Source organism: Thermobia domestica, chromosome 1, assembly GCF_964235325.1.
Source record: "Thermobia domestica chromosome 1, izTheDome1.hap1.1, whole genome shotgun sequence".
Lineage (NCBI taxonomy): Eukaryota > Metazoa > Arthropoda > Insecta > Zygentoma > Lepismatidae > Thermobia > Thermobia domestica.
In genome coordinates, this window is record NC_137454.1 from 290947689 (window position 1) to 290967681 (window position 19993).

The 19993-nt window shown below is 36.6% G+C and overlaps 1 protein-coding gene across 2 annotated transcripts in view; it reads left to right on the top strand.

Moving 5' to 3' along the window:
- The window catches only part of LOC145661357 (carboxypeptidase E-like), a 262276-nt gene that overhangs the window by 99370 nt on the left and 142913 nt on the right, over window positions 1-19993 (top strand). For both annotated transcript variants that reach the window (XM_081726702.1, XM_081726703.1), the window contains exon 2: window positions 4703-4899. In XM_081726702.1, the coding sequence (XP_081582828.1) occupies window positions 4703-4899 (197 nt within the window). The remainder of the gene's footprint in view (window positions 1-4702; window positions 4900-19993) is intronic.

Genomic DNA, 19993 nt, shown 5'->3' on the forward strand with positions numbered 1-19993 from the left:
ACACACGGCCAACATCCCAATTCAGTTTTTAGAATCTACGGAGGTCAAACTTATGGCTCATCCGCCGTATAGTCCTGACCTGGCCCCGTGTGATTTTTTCTGTTCTCTAGGATCAAAGATCGCATACGTGGCAAGAGATTTTGCAGCCCTGAAGAAGCTGTACTGGCTTACGAGAATGAACTTTCAACACTTGAAGAAAAAGACTGGCAACACTGCTTCCAAAAGTGGTTTTCAGGATGCAAAAGTGTGTACAGTATAATGGTGAATACTTTGAGAAATGTAAGTGTTAAATTGATTTTAAGTATGTAAGTCATTTCACATCTCCAAACTTTCGTAGTGATCCTCGTATCAGGAAATTTATAGCCCTTTGCGGGTCCATGTGGAAGCATAAAATTTACATGCACTTCCTGTGTCTCGAAGTAAATTGCATTTGCTTTTGCAACCCACCAGCAGTCGTCATAAATAACAGCCAGAAACGTTCCCACCTTTACGTCGCGAAGTCGACAGTGCCGCACAACACGAGTGCTCTTGCCAATAGTAATTTTCACCTGTTGGTTCTCATGATGGGCAGTTCTTGCAACGGAAACCACAACATCATTGTCAGTTCCCTCTGCATGCCATACATGACTTTTTTAAAATCATTTTCACTGGCGGAACATGTTCCCACTCTATGTGTTTTTCGTCACGGAAAATTGAATGTCTGCAAATGGAATGTAGAGCAGTGTAATACCTGATGTATATGTCTGAACAACAGTCTGAAATTCTGCTGCAGTCTGAATGCACTTCATATACCCAGTTGATAAATTGTTTCGTGTACCAAGGTGTTTAACTGTACCGCCAACACCGTCACATGCTGATTTTCCATGCCCAGTGGCTGTGAAAATCCATTTCCTGATTGGAATGTTGAATGTTCCAAGTTCATGGAGTTGGTAACGATTTTTAAAGTGACTTGCAGCTCCATCTGATATAACCGTTAGTGCTGCAATTGCACCTCCATTCTCAGTAATGGAACTAATGATTTTCTTAATAGCCAGAAGAGCATGCGCAGAGTCATGGGTGCTGTCATCACTGACAATAGCAAAACTTTTTGTACAGTCTCTCTTATATGCTACTGCAGTGAATATAGACACCTGGTCGTTTTTCCAGTGGTAGCTTTGAATGTCATTTTGTAGGAGAACTGCCCAGTTTTCAGCGAAATCAACGTGAAGCACTACGTGTTGACTGTCTCTCTTTGCTTTGTTTTTTTCCTTCTGTCACTGCTTTTCTTTGAATGTATTTCACATGCAAGTGTGGAATAGCTTTGACTGTCCATTTAGCAATGTCGCGAATGAACAGACCTACTGGAACTGTCTTTTTGATTAGATCCCCATTCTCCCAGATTGCAAACGATATATCTCCACTGTCCTCTTCATCAGGTAATCCCAAAGACTCTAACGTGATTCCAGCACTCCTGGGACATTCGCCACATTCACTAACAAACCACAATTATTTTTCCACTAACTAGCATGATACATAAGCACCTATGATTGTTTTTTCTTTATGGGTTCTTATAATCTATATAATGCTGTTCTTTACGTTTTGTTTGGTTTGAATTTACACTTCGGGTATTGTTTATCCATTAACAATCTGCTGCAATCGCGTGCTGACAAATTGTGATTCTGTTTACGTTTCAGCTTGTAAATGTACTCATGCAAATCGTTTGTAAAACTGAAACCAGGAATATACACCCTCTGTAATTTATAGATGTTCAACGTGAGGTATTCCTGTAACTGTCCTGCAAATTACATAATTTTTGAGGGTGGCCTTTTCGAGATTTTGGGGCTCCAAAAGGGGGCTATTTTTCTGTATTTTCATTAAGAGCACATCCCAAACGCTGCATATGAGGTTTGTTGTACATGCATTTGAAAGGCCTTTCCATTACCTTTCAAATACAAAAAAACCGACTAAAATATCTTTCATAGTTCCTGAGAAACAGACATTTATATTTTTTGGCGCCAAAACTTACGACAAAATGGCCCTCGAACTTTGAAGCAGCCTAAGTCGGCTCAACATTTTTTTTTCTCCGAAACAAAAAAATATGGGTCTCATAATTTTGTATCTAGAACATTATATTTCAGTATGATGGATATTTGTGACATCATCTTGACACCCCCTGCCTGTCTGCATTTGGAATCCACCTATAATAATAATAATAATAATAATAATAATAATAATAATTATTATTATTATTATTATTAGTAGTAGTAGTAGTAGTAGTAGTAGTAGTAGGAGGAGGAGGAGGAGGAGGAGTATAAACTCGTTTCCTTTTTAAACTTTGATAGCATATATCGTCTTACTTTTTAAAATAGTCGCTGTAGTCTATTTGTCAGAACATTCATCTTCAGACATGAGGAATCTAGAAGAGAAAGAAAGAGATACAACATCTGTAATATCTATATGATTCACTAAAGAACTATAGGAATTAGAATACCCGAGTTAAAATACACGTAAGAGAGCGAAAGGAAGGTCTAGAAATCTAAACTTTTAGAAATATCCTAGAAAAGTGAAAATACAGTTAAAAATTGCAAAAAGGAATCATGTAATTTATTTTCATTTTCTTATATTCTAGTATATTTATTTCAGTATGTAAACATCTCTATCCAGGATTACGAGCTATTTTCCCCTAAAATCATGAAGGGTTATGATATGAACTACGTAGAGGGAACATGGATTGTTCAAAAGTGACGCAATTACAGATTCCTAAGATGTAACGTAACGTTGGTCAGGAAACTGAGTCAATAAAACTACAGGTTTTCATTCAAAATCAACTGAAAAATATTTCACCTGCTTACCCTTGGAATACCAATATCGGGTCCAAATGATCTAAACCTAGAGAAATATTGTAATACTTATTTATTAATTTTGTATATTACTGTTACACACACGCCTAAAATGTTATAATTTGTTCTTTCACCTTTCCAGATATTTCTTTTAAAGTTATAAGTTTTACTTTTTTAAATTATATTTCTTATTTTGGAAAGCAAAATATTGATAAGAATGCTTTTAGTTTTGCGTTCCTTTTGTCGTGTCTCCTTTTTTCACCGCGCAAGAATCAAGATTTAGGTTCAAAAATGGTTGAAAGATGAAAATAGGGAAAGTGCACTCTGTTTGACAAGGCTTGTTATAAAATACAAGTAAAAAGATGTGTAGGTAGATAAAGTTGTCTCATTTCTGACAGCAGCCAGTCTTGTCCCCCGCAACCCTTTCTTCTTCCGAATTATGTGATCAGATTGTCAACTAACGTAACTTCGAAGATATGTATTCTCTACATTATTAGATGAACGATATTTTCTCGTTTCATAACTCGTTTCCCTCTTCTACCAACGTTTTGAAGATCAGTGAGGAACAATGATGTGAATGGCACTCCATGAGCAGGAAATAAAATCCTGCTGATTCTCCAATACCTGGATTTGTGTATATATTTATGTTGTTTCCAGAGTTCTCACATTTCCTTGTAAAAAGTAATGTTAATGAACTATAAGAGCCAGTTTAAAAATAAAAATAGTTAACGTGTAGTCTTGGAGTAGGTTAACATCTGGAGAAATTTTGATCTGCATAAGACAAATAGTTTTCACAATACTTTGGAAAGAAGTTCACCATGTTATTACATAGGTATTTATGATGTCAGCTGAAAACGTTAGGCACGGCCTTAACATACTTAATAACCACTTGAAGAAGCTGGTTCTTTGATAATTCAATATGACAAATCCAATGTAAAACATGGAAAACTAACAACATTTTTGCAACCACAGCCAGGGGCAGAGAGAAATGGGTACAAAAGCACACATAGCTCGCTTATGTAGACTAGCTGGTAAGCAAATAGAGATGCCTACAAGCAATACACCACCTCTTTTGTAGTATCTTCTGAAGCTCTTACCCTTGGGCGCATGCAATGTTGCCAAATACAATTTAAAATGTAAAATATATATTTTTCGGGTGTATAGTCATCTTAGTCATCTGGCTACTATGACAATAAAGAGTTTAATTATAGCATAATTTAGTATCAGGTTCTTTTCATTGGAATTTGGTGAACATAAATTTTAGTTTGGAACCCCAAAAGTCATATGCTGGCTTGAAAACCTTCTTCAGCAACCTCCCACTAAACTCTATGATTTTATGGAGCATCAAAAAGTCCGAGCATTACTGATCACTTCATGTCTTTTAATGACATGGTATCAAAAATATGAAGCCTTACCGCTGATTAGCTAGTTAAATCTTTACCTTCATTACATGTAAATTAAAAACAGGTTATTTTGGTAAAGTAATGGTTAGGCAATGAGGAACATTTTTGTCTTCAGTCACTGATTTGTTATATCTCGTAAACCATGTGTTGAACCTTCAGTTCTACTGCTGACTATATATTTTTATTATCTATATTGTTATACTAAAATTTAACGAAAAAACTAAAAATTAACTAATGATTAAACTACGACAGTATTATTAGATATAGGAGCATCTAGCAAAGCTAAAACATACCGAATATTTGTCGTTCTCCTGCTTTAATATGTACTAATTAATAATTATAATTTAAGTGGTAGATCATAGTAAAAATATGCTCAAATATTTAAAATTAATATGTCTTTAGTAATTTACTTTATATAATTAAGTATGTCTTTACTAGTAAAAAAATCTTAATAATGTTTCTCTTTATGTTATTTTGCAGTAAAACCAGAGTTCAAATACATAGCCAATATGCATGGAAATGAAGTATTAGGCCGGGAACTACTTCTGAAACTTGCAAGCTATTTATGTGAGAGCTATTTAGCAAAAGACAGCAATATTCAGACCCTTATCAACATCACACGTATCCATCTGATGCCATCAATGAATCCTGACGGCTGGCAGCTCGCTACAGATACGGTAAGTTCAATAATTAACTTATAAATTTATCACTTTTGAACTCCTTTAATGGGAACGCGCTCAGAAATAAAGACAACATTAAATAGAGGAAAACGTTTACAGACTGTCCGCTGAATAAAAAGACTTGTCCGTTCTCTGAAAGTCCTTTTGGACTAGAGACGAGTCTTTCGGATATATATGTTCGGTATGGTTCTACCATCCTTCAGATACAAATTCCAACTGCTGAAAGCAAGATTCCGATTAAAAGTTTAATTTTCACCTATAGATATATGCTTTTCAATTTTTATGTTTATTTATTCCAGAGAAGAATTTTAAACTCAAATACCAAATACACAAATGCCAATCGAGTCGAATAATAGAAGCTGCGCTAACGCAAGTTTCAATAAACTAGTGATGCTGTGCTTTAGTGAGCGATCCTTCCTCTTACTTACTTTCAACCCCGGATTATGTATCAATAAGTCTGTAATCTTCAACAAAACACATAGTTCTGTAAAAAATTGAGTGTGTTTATTAAATATTTAGGAAAATATATATGGGAAAGAATGCACTTTTCATTACTTGCTCATTTCAACTGCAAGCAGTTGAAACGATTGAAAATCCTCAGAAAAAATTCTCAAGTAATGAAAATGATTGTGAAGCTTCAAAAAGTAGGGCCCACGATAGCTCAGTGGTAAAGCGTTTACCACTGGGGCATGAGGTCGCTGGTTCTGGTTCAATCCTAGTTTGCGCCAAGTGAACTTTGTGGTGGACAAATATCGTGTGTATGAGAGATTTCTCGGGTTTTCCCGTTTCCTCCCACTTTCTTCATTCCACCATTTCACTCTTTTCTCATCATCAATGTCTTTTTTGGCCTAACTGGCATAACAGTGGGACGTAAAACTTAAAAATTTCATTTCATTTTCAAAACTTCAAAAAGTATACGACATAGGGCATATTCCATGAAATTCTAATATTTTAAGAAAGGTATAGTGATGAGCGCAAGAGTCTTGGTCTTGCAGTTTTTGCAAGAGTCTTGCATGCAAGACCAAGACCAAGACCAAGACCAAGACCAGGAATCCCGATGCAAGACCAAGACCAAGACCATACCTGCAAGACCAAGACCAAGACCAAGACTCTTGCGCAAGAGTCTTGCACAAGTATGGTACTACTTGATTTTTTATAGAATGTAAAAAGGAAGGGGAAAAATCATTACATCTTTCACGTGAACTTCTTGGCTCCAGTAAAAATACCGCCGGAGTGAATGTGTTCCCAGTAGTTTATGCAATCCATGTGAGTCGATCTGCTCCTGTAACATATAGCTACAGTATGTCGATTTTTGAATCGGTTGTTCACGAGACGACCGACAGCATAATTCTATGAATTGTTACAAGCTATAATAAGTTCAGTGTCTGATTTACTTTGGTCATCATTTGATCATTCACGACGGCTCATGATTGGATTTTGGTAAATCATACGAAGAATAGTTGTGTCTATAAGAAGTGGATAAGCAAAAATAAACTAGAGCAAGTTATGGACACGGTAGCTCAGTGGCAGAGCGTGCGCCTCTGGTACATGGGGCCCTGGTTCGATCGCAGCTTGCGCTATGTGAGCTTCTTTGGTGAACAAACACCCTGTGCGTGGGTTTTCCCGTTTCCTCGTACTTTCTTCATTCCACCATTTCTCATCATCACTGTTTCCCTTAGCCTCAGTGTAATAATCGTGGGACGTTAAAGTAGATATTTCATTTCATTTCAAAACATATTAATGGTGTTCTTCTTCCAAAACTAAAGAAATGTAGTATTGAACATCGGCAATTCCGTACACCATAGATGTCGACTACATGGGTATGGCATTGGCTCTAAGGTTCAAGCATCCGTTGGAAATTTTTAATGTGTACTTATAAAATTAATATTGAAATAACATTTTCATGACATTGACAAAAACTTAGCGCATGTGACCGCAAGTTTGATTTCATAGGTGGATGCTTATACGTTGAATAATTGTTTATCAATATAACTTATAGCCCCCTTAGGTATACGGCATATCTAGGATTCAACGATATAACATTATACAACAATAAATAATCTATATTCACAACTGAGAGTGATTTCGTACTTATTTCAAATAACTTGAAGTTTGATGCCGTTATTATGTATTTCTAATGTAGGTCAAAACTATTTATATAAATTGAGTTTACACAAAAGACAGACAGTTGAGTCGTTTTCAGTTTTCACTCAAATTATTCTAAAATATTGGAGCCGCGGTGGCTCAATGGTACAGCGTTCAGCTCTGGTGTTTGGGGTCCTGCGTTCGATCCCAGGCCCCGCCAAGTGAACTTTGTGGTGGACAAACACCGTGTGCGTGGGTTTCCTCGGGGTTCTCCCGTTTCCTCCCACTTTCTTCTTTCCACCATTTTCATTCGTTTTTCATTATCACCGTCTCCTTTAGCCTAGCCGGCATAATCGTGGGACGTAAAACTCACAAATTTAATTTCATTTCATATTCTAAAATATTAAGAGGTTTAATTATTATTATTTTAATTTTTTCTCTCTATTTTGGTCAATATTGCAAAACATACCATCATCGTCATAATAATAGCTATTCTGCCATTATTGTCAGGTCACTTGCTGCAGCTGAGAAGCTTCGATGACTGTGGTCCTCAGCTAGTCTCTTCGTTTTAACGTAGCAATTTTCTGTCTTAATATCTTTCTTCAACTACAATCTCCTTCGCCCCCTCCCTCTAGCACGTCCCTCATAATACAGATCCTCCTCAGCCAATGTGCTCCTCTTCATTACATCTAAAATTCTTCTTTTCTCCCCTACTGCTACTATTTCTAAAACCTTCGCATTCGTTTTCCGTTCAACCCAGCTGATTCTCTCCTTTTTTCTTCATGCCCACATTTCGAAAGTCTAACTGTTTCATCGTTTTCGCGTAATGTCCTTGTTTCTGCCCCATACAGTACATATTAAAACAGTAAAACTAAATTTCAAAATTTAATTGGGAATTTGTTCAATACAAAGATGAACTAATCGTGGTTGGAAAGAAAAAATCTGACTCCTTTAGAGTGTAAAAATAATTTTGCAATTTATGGTATTTCAGTAATCTGTGCCGTCTTGGTTTTCTTTCTTGCGTCTCACTGTCAGGGGTAGCCTCCCCAGTTTGGGAACCAGTGGAGTATTAGATCTGTTAAAACATATAAAAATATTACGAAATGTTGTGATTTATCTTATAAGTAGTGAAGCGTGATCACCCATTGAAAAAAAAAGTAAAGGTCATCGCCTATGTTGTACAGTATCATCACACTTACACGAAGGTAAAATATATTACATTTAGAAACATACATTGTATTTCCCTCACTATTGACGCAATGTAGGATTTATTATCCCTTATATCCAGAGTAGAATTTACTTATGAAAATCATAGATTTCTTAAAAGCAAAACTTGCAAGACTCTTGCAAGCAAGACCAAGACTGGGTGTGCAAGACCAAGACCAAGACCAAGACTAGGTGTGCAAGACCAAGACCAAGACCAAGACCGAGGATTCCAGTGCAAGACCAAGACCAAGACCGCATGTGCAAGACCAAGACCAAGAGCAAGACCACCCGGGTCTTGGTCTTGGTCTTGCATTTGCTCATCACTAGAAAGGTATCTTGAATCATATTTTTTAGTCTGAGTGGAGAATAATCCATACTATATTGGGGGGCTAAATTCACCGCCAATTCTTGACTGATTTTAAGCCCAAATACAGAGGATTACGGAGAAGAGCTAAAGAAAATATATACTCCTGTAGATAGTACAATATTGTATCATAACCAAATGATTATATGTTATCATGGAACTTTAAGAAAACCAGAGAAGGGTTTTCTGGTCCAGAGAAGGGTCTACTTTACTTTTTACTAATTTAAGTTCCATGCAGAGTGAATGGTTGCGAACCCTTAAAGAAAATATACCACATATTTCACCAAAACTGAACAGTTGTAACGAAAATGATCGTGGAAAGTATTTTTTAAATGGAGGGGGGAATAATCCATCCCACATGAAGAAGATGAATTCACCATTCATTCTTGGCTTATTTTAATCTCAAACACTGAGGATGACAGGTACTTTATATACTGTATCAAAATCAAATGAATTTTAGAAAATTAATCGTGGAACTCTAAAACAAATCGGATTGGGAGTGTGTTAGGAAGGTAAATCCACTACTTTATTATTTTCTGGTTTTAACTACTTGCAGATGAAATAGAATAGTTGGGGGAGTCTCAATCAGGGATTTCCCTAGGATTTTGATTTAGGAATGGCCAAACTTCTGTATATTAAGCTTCTGTTATATAACTTTTACCAAATACACATTTAATGTTTATATATATATATATTTAATGTTAAAATGTATTAAAGAACTAATATTTTAAATGAATGTAATCTAAAATCTACTTACTACTTGCGTTGCATACTTCTCGAGTCGCATTAATACTGTTAGCTTTAAACTATTGCAACTATTAAAAAATAAAACTAACAGTTACGACTTCTGGAAGGAGAATTAGATTTTCAACCACACCTCATATGCACACATAAGTCCATAAAACTCATATTAATACCCAATATACAGGAACTTCTCTTTATTCGCAAAAGGCAGATAACAGTCCAACCACTAATCACCACTGTTCGCTTGCAGTTTAATCATACATAGTTTAAGGTTAAAATAAACGATCTTTCACTTCACGTAAGTTACCACACTTGCAGTATTTGTCACCAAGCACACGTAGTAGTTTCTCCTTGATAGTTTGCGGGGTTAACTGAAATTATCTGGGGGGTTCCTCATAATCTAGGGAGTGTAGGAAAATCTATGGCCTCAACGAATTGTTTACTTTAATCGTCAGAAAACGGTATTTTCTTGTATTTTCTACGCTAGAATAGCTTCATATCTGAAATGAAATTTTTGAGTTTTACGTCCCACGATTATGCCGGTTAGGCTAAAGGAGATTGTGATTATGAGAAATAAATGAAATGGTGGAATGAAGAAAGTGGGAGGAAACGGGAGAACCCCGAGGAAACCCACGCACATGTTGTTTGTCCACCACAAAGTTCAATGTTTAAATCCATTGCACATATCTGCGATAATAAATTTTAATTTATGTTCATAAATATTACTAAGAAATACATGGCTCGATTTCTGTTTAACACCACAATAATAATAATAATAATAATAATAATAATAATAATAATAATAATAATAATAATAATAATAATAATAATATAGGTTGATTACAATATAATTTATATTAATAGTGTCTTACATATTATACTTTCTTGAGTGGAATAAGATTTTAGTATGTCATGTGAGTCATGTGAAATATATAGTGTACCGCGAACATAAAAGATTGGGAAGACTGGTATGGAATATAGATACACACAGTATATAAATGAATATTATAGATATTGTACCCTTAATAGCAGAATTTTGAAGACGCTCAAACACGTGTTGAGTTATTTTCTAATAGTGAAGAGTTATGACGAGTTTCAGGGATTCATGAGGTGCTCCATTCTTGGTAATAAAAAGGGGGCCACGTTGGCTCAATGGTAGAGCGCTTATCTCTGGTGCGTGGAGTCCCTGGTGTGATTCCTGGACGTGGGTTTTCTTGGGGTGCTTCCGTTTCCTCCCACAATATCATTTCACCAATTCTTCCATCATCATTCACTTGCCTCAGTCATTCGTTGTCCGCTAGCCTAAGGAGCATAATTCTGGAACTGAAAAATTTCTTGGTCATAATAATGATGTCCTGGAAGTGAACCAGGAATTCCTCCCAATTTAGGAAGTAAAATACTCCCACAGTAGAAGTACGTTTATCCCATTGCGGATTCTTAGTTCAAAACGTCTGGAAACAGAATTAACAGTTGTTGATAATTACTAGCGAATTTGTGTTCAGCACGGGTTAGCTGTGAAGTGTCAATATGACGAAGACCTGAAACAATGTTTAACTATTTTTAAGGGCATAAAATTTAACGTGATTGTAATGCGAAAAGGCTGGATGGTTATTTTCCTTATATTTATGTCGTTGTAGAAGTAATATTTGCTATAGTAAAGTTTACTTGCTTCTAGCAGTACGTGATCTCATCGGAAATCAGACTGGAGTTGGCCGTAGTTTTTCTATCATCAAAGGTATTCATTGATTCTGAGTGAGCAGCAGCGGGTGAGCAAAACAGCGTGCATCAGCCCGTGATCAACGTTTCTCCAAGGAATTTCACTGTTGATTCTTGTGCCCTTATCCTACTCATCGCTTCACCTCACCCTATCCGTCGCCTACAATTTTATCACGATTTTATGGGTAGGTGTAGGTGGTGTTTGTTTTATTTCTTCTTTTTTAAAACAAGCAACTCATCTACGTTGAAATCGTTGCCAATGACAACCTGATTCTCGTAGCCAATGAGAACACAAACATCGATTCATGTGGCTGGCAATCATTTTCCGAGTACACGTAGACCTATAATGTTATTTTTAAAAATATTATGTAGGGGTAATTCTACCTCAGTTTACTCAATCATGCTAAAAGTGTTCAATTCTAATGGAATGAGATAAAATTAAATATTTGACCCTTAAAACAATTCCTATCTGCCATGAAAATAATGACGAGAGAAAAAGTATTGTAAAGGATGGAAAGAAGAGAACTGGAATTATGAAGAATGAAAGTTTTAACCATTTATTCAAGTCTGTATGAAGATAGAAAATTGAAAAGCTGTAAATTTATTATTTAAAATGTTTTTTGCATTCTCGAAATGGAGCTTTCACATTTTCTCTACTAATTTTAGTTACTGTATTAATGGATTTTTAGGATCACGCGAGCACTTATTTAGGATACATAATTTTCTGAACATAAAATTTTATAAATAAATCTTCATATCTATACGAAATACAAAACCGTATATACAAAATTGAAAATCACTATGTTTGTGACTCTAAATCTCCTGAAGCGCCCGACCGATCTCGATCAAATTTGTAACATAGATGAGGTTCGAGGCTGGGCTGGTTTTACCATCTATTCACTTTGATGGTATTTAGAACTGAGGGTGGGGGAGGCGGAGGGGGTATAAAAATAAATAAAACTTAATAACTCTTGAACCACTCGACCGATCTTGATCAAATTTTCAACATGGATGAGGTTCAAGACTGGGATTGGTTTTATGATTTAAATTTGATGGAGCAAAGTAGGAGAGGAGGAGGGGGAGGTATATAAAAATCAATTTATATAAGACTGAAAGTGACTATTTTTGTAACTTAATAACTCTTGAACTATCCGACCGATCTCAAATTTTCAAGATACACAAGGTTCGGATCTGGTAACATTTTTGCAATTTCACTTTAACGGTAGATCCTAGGGGAGGGGAGGGGGACGTATAAACAAAAGCTAATAAAACCTAATAACTTTTGAACCACCCAACCAATCTCGAACAAATTTTCAACATATATGAGGGTCGGGCCTTAGGTGTTTTTTATCGTTTCACTTTGACGAGCCAACGTAGGGGAGGGGAAATATATGTAAAAAATAAAAAATAAAAATGACTGCCTTTGTGAGAATCACTCTTGAACCACCCGACCGATCTCAATCAAATTTTCAACATACATGAGTTTAGGGACAGGGATTACTTTAGGCTATTCACTTTGACGATGTAACGTAGGGGAGGGGGAGAAAAATTTTAAAATGATCAAAAATGACCGATATTAGTGTTGAATCCATAGTTTTCGGGTTTGATGAGAGAAACAGTGACACTTCTGATGCTGTTTCACTCCAAGTTCAGCCCTGATAGTTGGGGAGGGGAAAGGTACAACGTAGGGGAGAGGAATAAACATTTAAAAACGATCGAAAATGACTAATATTAGTGTCGAATCCATAGTTTTAGGAGCAGCTGAGATAAACAGTGACAATTCTGATGCCGTATGCCTCAGCACGGAGGAGGGCAGGGGGAGCTATATATAATAATGATCGAAAATTACCAATGTTAGTGTCTAACCCATAGCTTTCGGGATCATTCAAATGAACAGTGACATTTCCGATCCGGTTTAAATCCAAAATCAGCCCCACCACTTAGGGGATGGGGGGAAAGATATATATATATATATATATATATATATATATATATATATATATATATATATATATATATATAATCTTTCCCCGGAAAGATTATATATATATAAACATGATCGAAAATGGCCACTATCAGTGTCGAATTTATAGCTTTCTGGGTCCCTTAGATGAACAGTGATATTTTCGATCACGTTTAAATCCTAATTCAAACCCGCAACTTGGGGAGGGGGAGGAAGAGATATTTAAAAATCATCGAAAATGACCGATATTAGTGCTGAATCCACATCTTTTGGGGTAGCTGAGATGAACGGTGAGACTTCCGATGCCATGGCCCGCAACATGGAGGAGGGGAAATATATATTTGTATATATAGAAATGGTCAAAAATGACCGATATTAGTGTTGAATCTATAGTTCTTGCGGTCGCTGAGATGAACAGTGACACTTCTGATGCTGTTTAAATCCATTTTTAGCCCCGACACTTGGGGGATGAGGAGGGGTGACATACATTAAAATTATCGAAAATGAGCAACATCAGTGTGCATTTTATGATTTATTTCAACCCAGCGAAGCGGGTAATATATGTTAGTACTGTATAAAAATGAATATATGCTTGTGCGTGCATGTACTTTGTATGTTCATATGTATGTACGTTGTGCTTTGTACATATATGATTTACAATTTGGAATGTATCGCACATCTTTCTCATATAGTATGACCTAGACTGTCAATAGTTCAATGCTCTCTATTCTACAGGCTTCCTAAGTTATTCAACGAAATATCACACACACATCCGTAGACTTATTTAATTCTGAAGCTGCACATGAAAGCGCAACACTTGCGATATCGACATTTGTGGTACTGGGACATTTGCGGTACTATTCAGAATAACTTACTCTCCAAGCTGAGAGAGGACATTTTCCTGTGTTCAGTTGAAGGACAGATTCACAGTATTAACTGTTACGAAACGACCAAGTTTTTTCGCATTGGTGTAGCCAGCAAGTTGTTCTAGGGCAACAACATAACTTTCAGGGAACCTGGGCTTTTTGAATACTGAAAGCTGATTTAAAAATTTCTTTTCAGAATATTAACCATTATTAACTCACTATACATACATGCAAACCTTTCTTACAGTACCTAAGAACATGTAAATGCAAATAAAAAAAACGAAAAGAACAATTACTTAGATACATGGTAAATATATATTTGTATATATAGAAATGGTCAAAAATGACCGATATTAGTGTTGAATCTATAGTTCTTGCGGTCGCTGAGATGAACAGTGACACTTCTGATGCTGTTTAAATCCATTTTTAGCCCCGACACTTGGGGGACGAGGAGGGGCGACATACATTAAAATTATCTGAAAGATATAAACAAATGCTTGTTTATGATTGGTTAAAACTGGAAAATGTTAATAAATCCCTACCTCTGATTGGTCGAACGCTTCATATTTAAAGGGAACTTCTACAAATATTTATACATTTTTTGTTTTCGTTTCCTTAACCGTTTTCAAATAACAATTTGCCAATGGTTACTCAGAGTTGAAATATAATATTCTTCTTTCTTCTTTTTTAACATATTGAGATATTCGTAATTACGCATAAGTATTATGGGATTATCCGAAGAACAACTTGCTAGCGGAGTAATTTGTCACAACAGTTGTCTAGTGTTAATGAGCATATTTAGGGATTTTTAGCCAGATCTAGATCGGAATAAGTATAAGAAACAAAGTCAAAACCAATGCTCAATGAATTAGTCATTTATTTTTCTGATGTTAGTATATTAATTATTTTCTAGAACAAACTAAAATTACTCCAACTTTTGGATATGTGTCATTTTCCTCAACAATTTCTTGATGTATTTCGAAGCTACATATTTAGTTAATACGTTTTCTATTCTTCGGTCTGTCTTATGTACTAACGTCGTCTACGTTTGTCTTCAATGTTTAAAGTTTAAAGTTCTGCTTTCATATAGGTAATCGTTGCACACAGCCTCACGTTTTAGATACTTCACTAAACAGTACCATTAGGAGTTGACTTACTTAATGATTTGAGTTTGTGGTTTCTCCGTTTTACAATAAGTTGAATTGATTTTGAGTTTAACGTCCCCTTTAGCAGCGAGGCTATATGAGACAGGACCTACTGCTTAACGTGGATTCCGAACCACATGAGCTCCCGCCTGGAATAGAACCTGGGTGTCCCCCGCCACTTAACATTATTCGTTCTTTACTGTTGATTCGAGAAGTTGCACATGGAGATGTCAATACTAGGAGTGTTTAACTACAGTTCGACAAAATAATATAAAAACCTCTCAAGTCTTTCGTGATGTGGTGCATCTTCCATAATGGAAAGCCACCAAACATCGACATCATCTACAAGAAGAAATGCTAGAGCAGAACACATTCTGAGGAGAGCTTCCCCTCTAAAACTGATTTATAGTCATTTTTGAGTCCTCATACCTAAACTTTACCACACAAGCACTGATTAAAATGGAATTATACCCACTAATGTGAGTTTCCGGGAGCAATGTTCTTAGAGATGTTCTAGCAGCTTGATTGAAATCCAATTTGATTAATTTCGAATTCCAAACATTAATGTTAGCCTTCACCAAACTGAAGTCTCTGATACGTCTTACTATCTTTTGCTGGTAAGAGTCCGAAGATCAAAGAGCCAATGTTTGCTTCTTCCAAGTTATAAAGGTAACCAACCAAGTTCTGTTGCTTTTTAACCCACCACCTTCGAACATCGATATGTCACCTAAGACGACCTGGAAGATCGAAAATAGTCCCCATCAGCATCAACGACCTTCTGTCAACGTTCGCGGTAGGCCGTGAAGCGAAGAAGGTATAAAGTGCATTTTGCACCTCTACTAGGGATTTAAACTGGCGTCCTCTAAGGCGATTGTCCAAGGAATGGAACAGGGGATAATCGGAGGGTGCAATGTCCGGGGAGTATGGCGGATGCAATAGCGTTTCCCATCCAAGGCGTAGATTGGTGTCCCGGAACATTTTAGCCACGTGGGGCTTAGCGTTGTCCTATAACAGAAGGACCTCTTTGCGATTCAGAAGTGCTGGCTTCAGAGTTTTGAGTTTTTCTTGAACACGACTCAACTGCTGACAGTACACAGTTGCATTGATGCTCTGACCAGCTGGTAGCAGTTCTTGATACACGATGCCGCAAGCAGTCCACCAAACACACAGGAGGACCTTCTTCTAGTGGAGTGCTGATTTCGACTGTTTTGGAACCGGTTCATGTGATGTTAACCATTGATGACGGCGCTGTGGAGCTACGTACAGAACCCACTCCTCATCAATGTCAACACTCTGTCCAGAAATGGCTCCTTCCTCAGACGAGACAGCAAAGAAACACAGGTGTCTGCTCGCGTTGCCTTCTTGCCCGGTGTCAAATCATGTGGAACACATCGACCCAACTTGTAATGTTTCCTAAGTTGATGGAGGTGCTGCCCGAATTGTTTCTCCACTCACACTGAATTGTAGTCCCAGTTCCTCATATATCTGGGCACTGTTCACTGCCTGAAGATCTTCATTTTGTACATGTGTTAGTTTTCCTTCACGGTGCGTCTTCGAGAGTCTTGTCACCGTCCTTAACCTTGTTAAACCACGGCTGCACTGTCCGCGAGTCACGACACCCTCACCAAAGGTCTGGTATATCTTCCGCCCCGCTGCAGTGGTGTTTGACCCCAGTTTGAACTCGTACAGCATACACGCCCTTATGATGCTCTGTGGAGATCCCATGTTCACTCTGTCGTTACTCAAGTTCACGGTGTAGCTGAATTGCCACAACTAGGTAGCATGTTGGATATACCCACACCAACAACTAACCTTCACCTTATCTCCATTCGCATTCAGTTTACAGTGTGAGGGCCAATGGAACACAGTTCCCCACAAAAAGCGACAGAACCTTCTTAGTTACCTTATACTTCCGATGTCTGCTTATGTTGCCTATAATTGGGCAAAGATTGACTACAACACTTAAATGTTCCGTCCACAAAAAACGTAGCGTGCTCAGTTGTACACTGTCTTCCCTTCGTAGTGCAAAATATTAGCACTCTTCCTTCCTCTGTGGTGTCATGTGAAAGCAGGAAGTTTGACTCATCATCTATTGTCAAAATATACCCACATTCCGCGGTGTGTACCGTAAATGTCCCACTGTCTAAGGAAAAGTTTTGAACAGTACCGCAAATGTCCCAGAATAATTGGTTTTCTCATTGTACCGTAAATGTCCTGATTACCCCCCCCCCCTCATGTAGCCTTCCTCCGATTTATACCAAAATAGAACTAGTTAAACTATGGTAGAACAAGTCTATGTTGGGCATTTTCGGGGTTCCATTGAAAAGAGGTCAACTTACAGAAAATAAGTGTTTTGAAGGAATAACTATTATACATTGTAATGTATATACATACACATTTCTAATGCAATTACCTACATTTACGAATCAGAGCTTGCTCTTGGCTATACGGTTAGTGTATGTAGATTTGGTGCAGGAGATCCGGATTCAATTCCCGGTGAGAATTCATGTAGTCCTAGTTCCACATCAAGCTGGAGATCCCTGTCTCATTCTTAATGTTGAATCAGATATAATTTCAATGCTGAAAGAAACATTAAGCCCCGAACCAACCAGCCAAATAAAGCACAGTAAAAATTATTTTTGCAACATAAAACATTACATGTAGTAAATACTGTATCTATTCGAGTTTGCCATTCACATTATGTGATTTAAATATTGTAATTTCAACACGCTAATTGCCTACAAAACGCTGTAGCACGTTCATTACTTTTTCTCCATTCTACCTATGATATTTCTTTTGGGAAAAAGAGCAATATTAACCGACCCCAACAAAAATGTTAAAATGTAGAAAATAATAGAACCTCTAAAAAGCAGAAAATAAAAATAATAATGCTTTTAAAAGCAGCAAATAATCAATTACTATTATCTATTAATTTTTTTGAATTCTGTGCCAAGCCAAACAAATTAATGCGTAACAGAGTTACCGTGGGTCAATGAAAACTTGACCCACCACCCACAGGACCCTCTCTGACCCACCATGGCCCACCACCCATCGTGACCACTCGTGAGATACTCAATTTTTCGCAAAAATTCGGAACCCTACTTCTCTCTGAAGATGTGTATTATAATGAAAGCGATATGATAACATCCCAGTTGAGATTAGGGCCTAACTATATACCAAAAGTCATTCCATTTGGCTTTGACATTTGGCCGTGTTGATCACACATACATAGTTACAACCATTTATATATACATATATAATAAGTCATATATTAGAGGTGATTCCAAAGTATACATTTTCCAGTAGTCAGCTCCTCAAGAAAGCGCACAAGTTGTGTCTCGAAATCCAAGTATCCTATTATTACAATTACAAATATTAATATCCAAAAGTGTCTGAAGTTCCCTTTCACTTAGATATACTCATCTAAGGTAATAAATACAGTATAAACAAATGAAATGGGAAGAAAAATGGAGGCCTTAAATGTAAAACGTACACAAATTCATCAGTGTTCAAAAGATGCTGAATACAATGCACTGGGTCGTAGTGGTCTTGGGTCAGAGTAGGACATAGTGGATCACGGTGGCTGGTGGGTCGCAGTGGGTCACATCCTGTTGACCCACGGCCCACTCAAAAATCTTGACCTACGATCCACTAACCCACTGTATGTGTAATATAAAATTAGTTTGATGGTAATTTTATGAGGCATTTATTTGTTTGAGTGTCTCAGCAAGCCCACAAAAATATAGAACACAAACAAGAAAAGAGAAAGGAAAAAGAAAGAAAGAAAGTGGAATTCTTTGAGTAACAACTAGAAATTCTGAAGTTTTTGAACTAAAGCCAAACATCCCATTTCACTTTGCTACATTATATACATTGTTATTATTATTATAGAAAAAATTACGCTTAAGGTTAGTTTAAAGGGACAAGTTTTGCTGATAGATGTCACTACAGTCTTCGTATCTTCATTGTTGAAACAGTTCCATTGTTACAGGTTTGGATATCCATTTCAACAATCAAGCCATTTCAGCAATTAAGAAAATTCTAAATAAAAAATCGGCACGGATTATTGCCTTCGATAGATTATGAAATTACTTTTCTAAAAATTTGAAGTCTGTAGGTTGAAATTTGTAAGATAAATAGTTAATTTTCGTGAAAGGTAAAAAATACATGGAAGAGATACGAAGATTGTACTGACATATATCGGCAAAACTTGTCCCTTTAAACCAACCTTAAATTTTGTTCTATTTAACTAAGTTCATTTGCTTTGTGTTCTTTTAAAATTTGTAAATCTAAATCGATAGTGTTTAGAATGGTGTGGTGAGAACAAAGATAAGCACTTAGAACCCAAGGACCTACTTGGTTATGCTGCCATGCCCTCATTCAAGAATACTTCACACTGTACAAAAGAAAAAGCACTATATTTTTTATTCAGCAATACCTAAAACTGCATTTTCATGATCATCAATTTTCAAAACTTTCCGTACAAGGCCCTCGACCCTACATTGAAACTGGGAGTATATAATACTCCAAGATCCCCCGGTTATGGACTGCGAATTAGAGCATTCTCATTCATGTAAAAGACCCGGCGCTTTTGATTAAGAACAACAATTGCCAAATTGTCTCTCATTCGGTTAACGGATTCCGAAGATGCAGCGAATAGGTACTTTTTCTTTTATTTGATTACAGCATTTGCAGTTGAAAACTTCAAATCTAATTCGCAAAGTTTTTTTTTTTCAGTTGCATCAAGATCAAATCTGTATTTACCAACTACACCAACAGAAAATTGAAATTTGTTTCAGAATTCACGAAATCACGCAGGTTAGGGTACTGTACGTCATTTCTGGGAATCCCAATTATAAAACTTTCACGACATGACTTTTAAAAGAAAAATATAGAATGCACGAAGGCGTATGGCACTTAGTATGATGAATGCAATGTATGTGCATTCAAAAAACATAATATAAGCTTGAAACGCTGTAAACGATGCGGTATTAACAAGAAA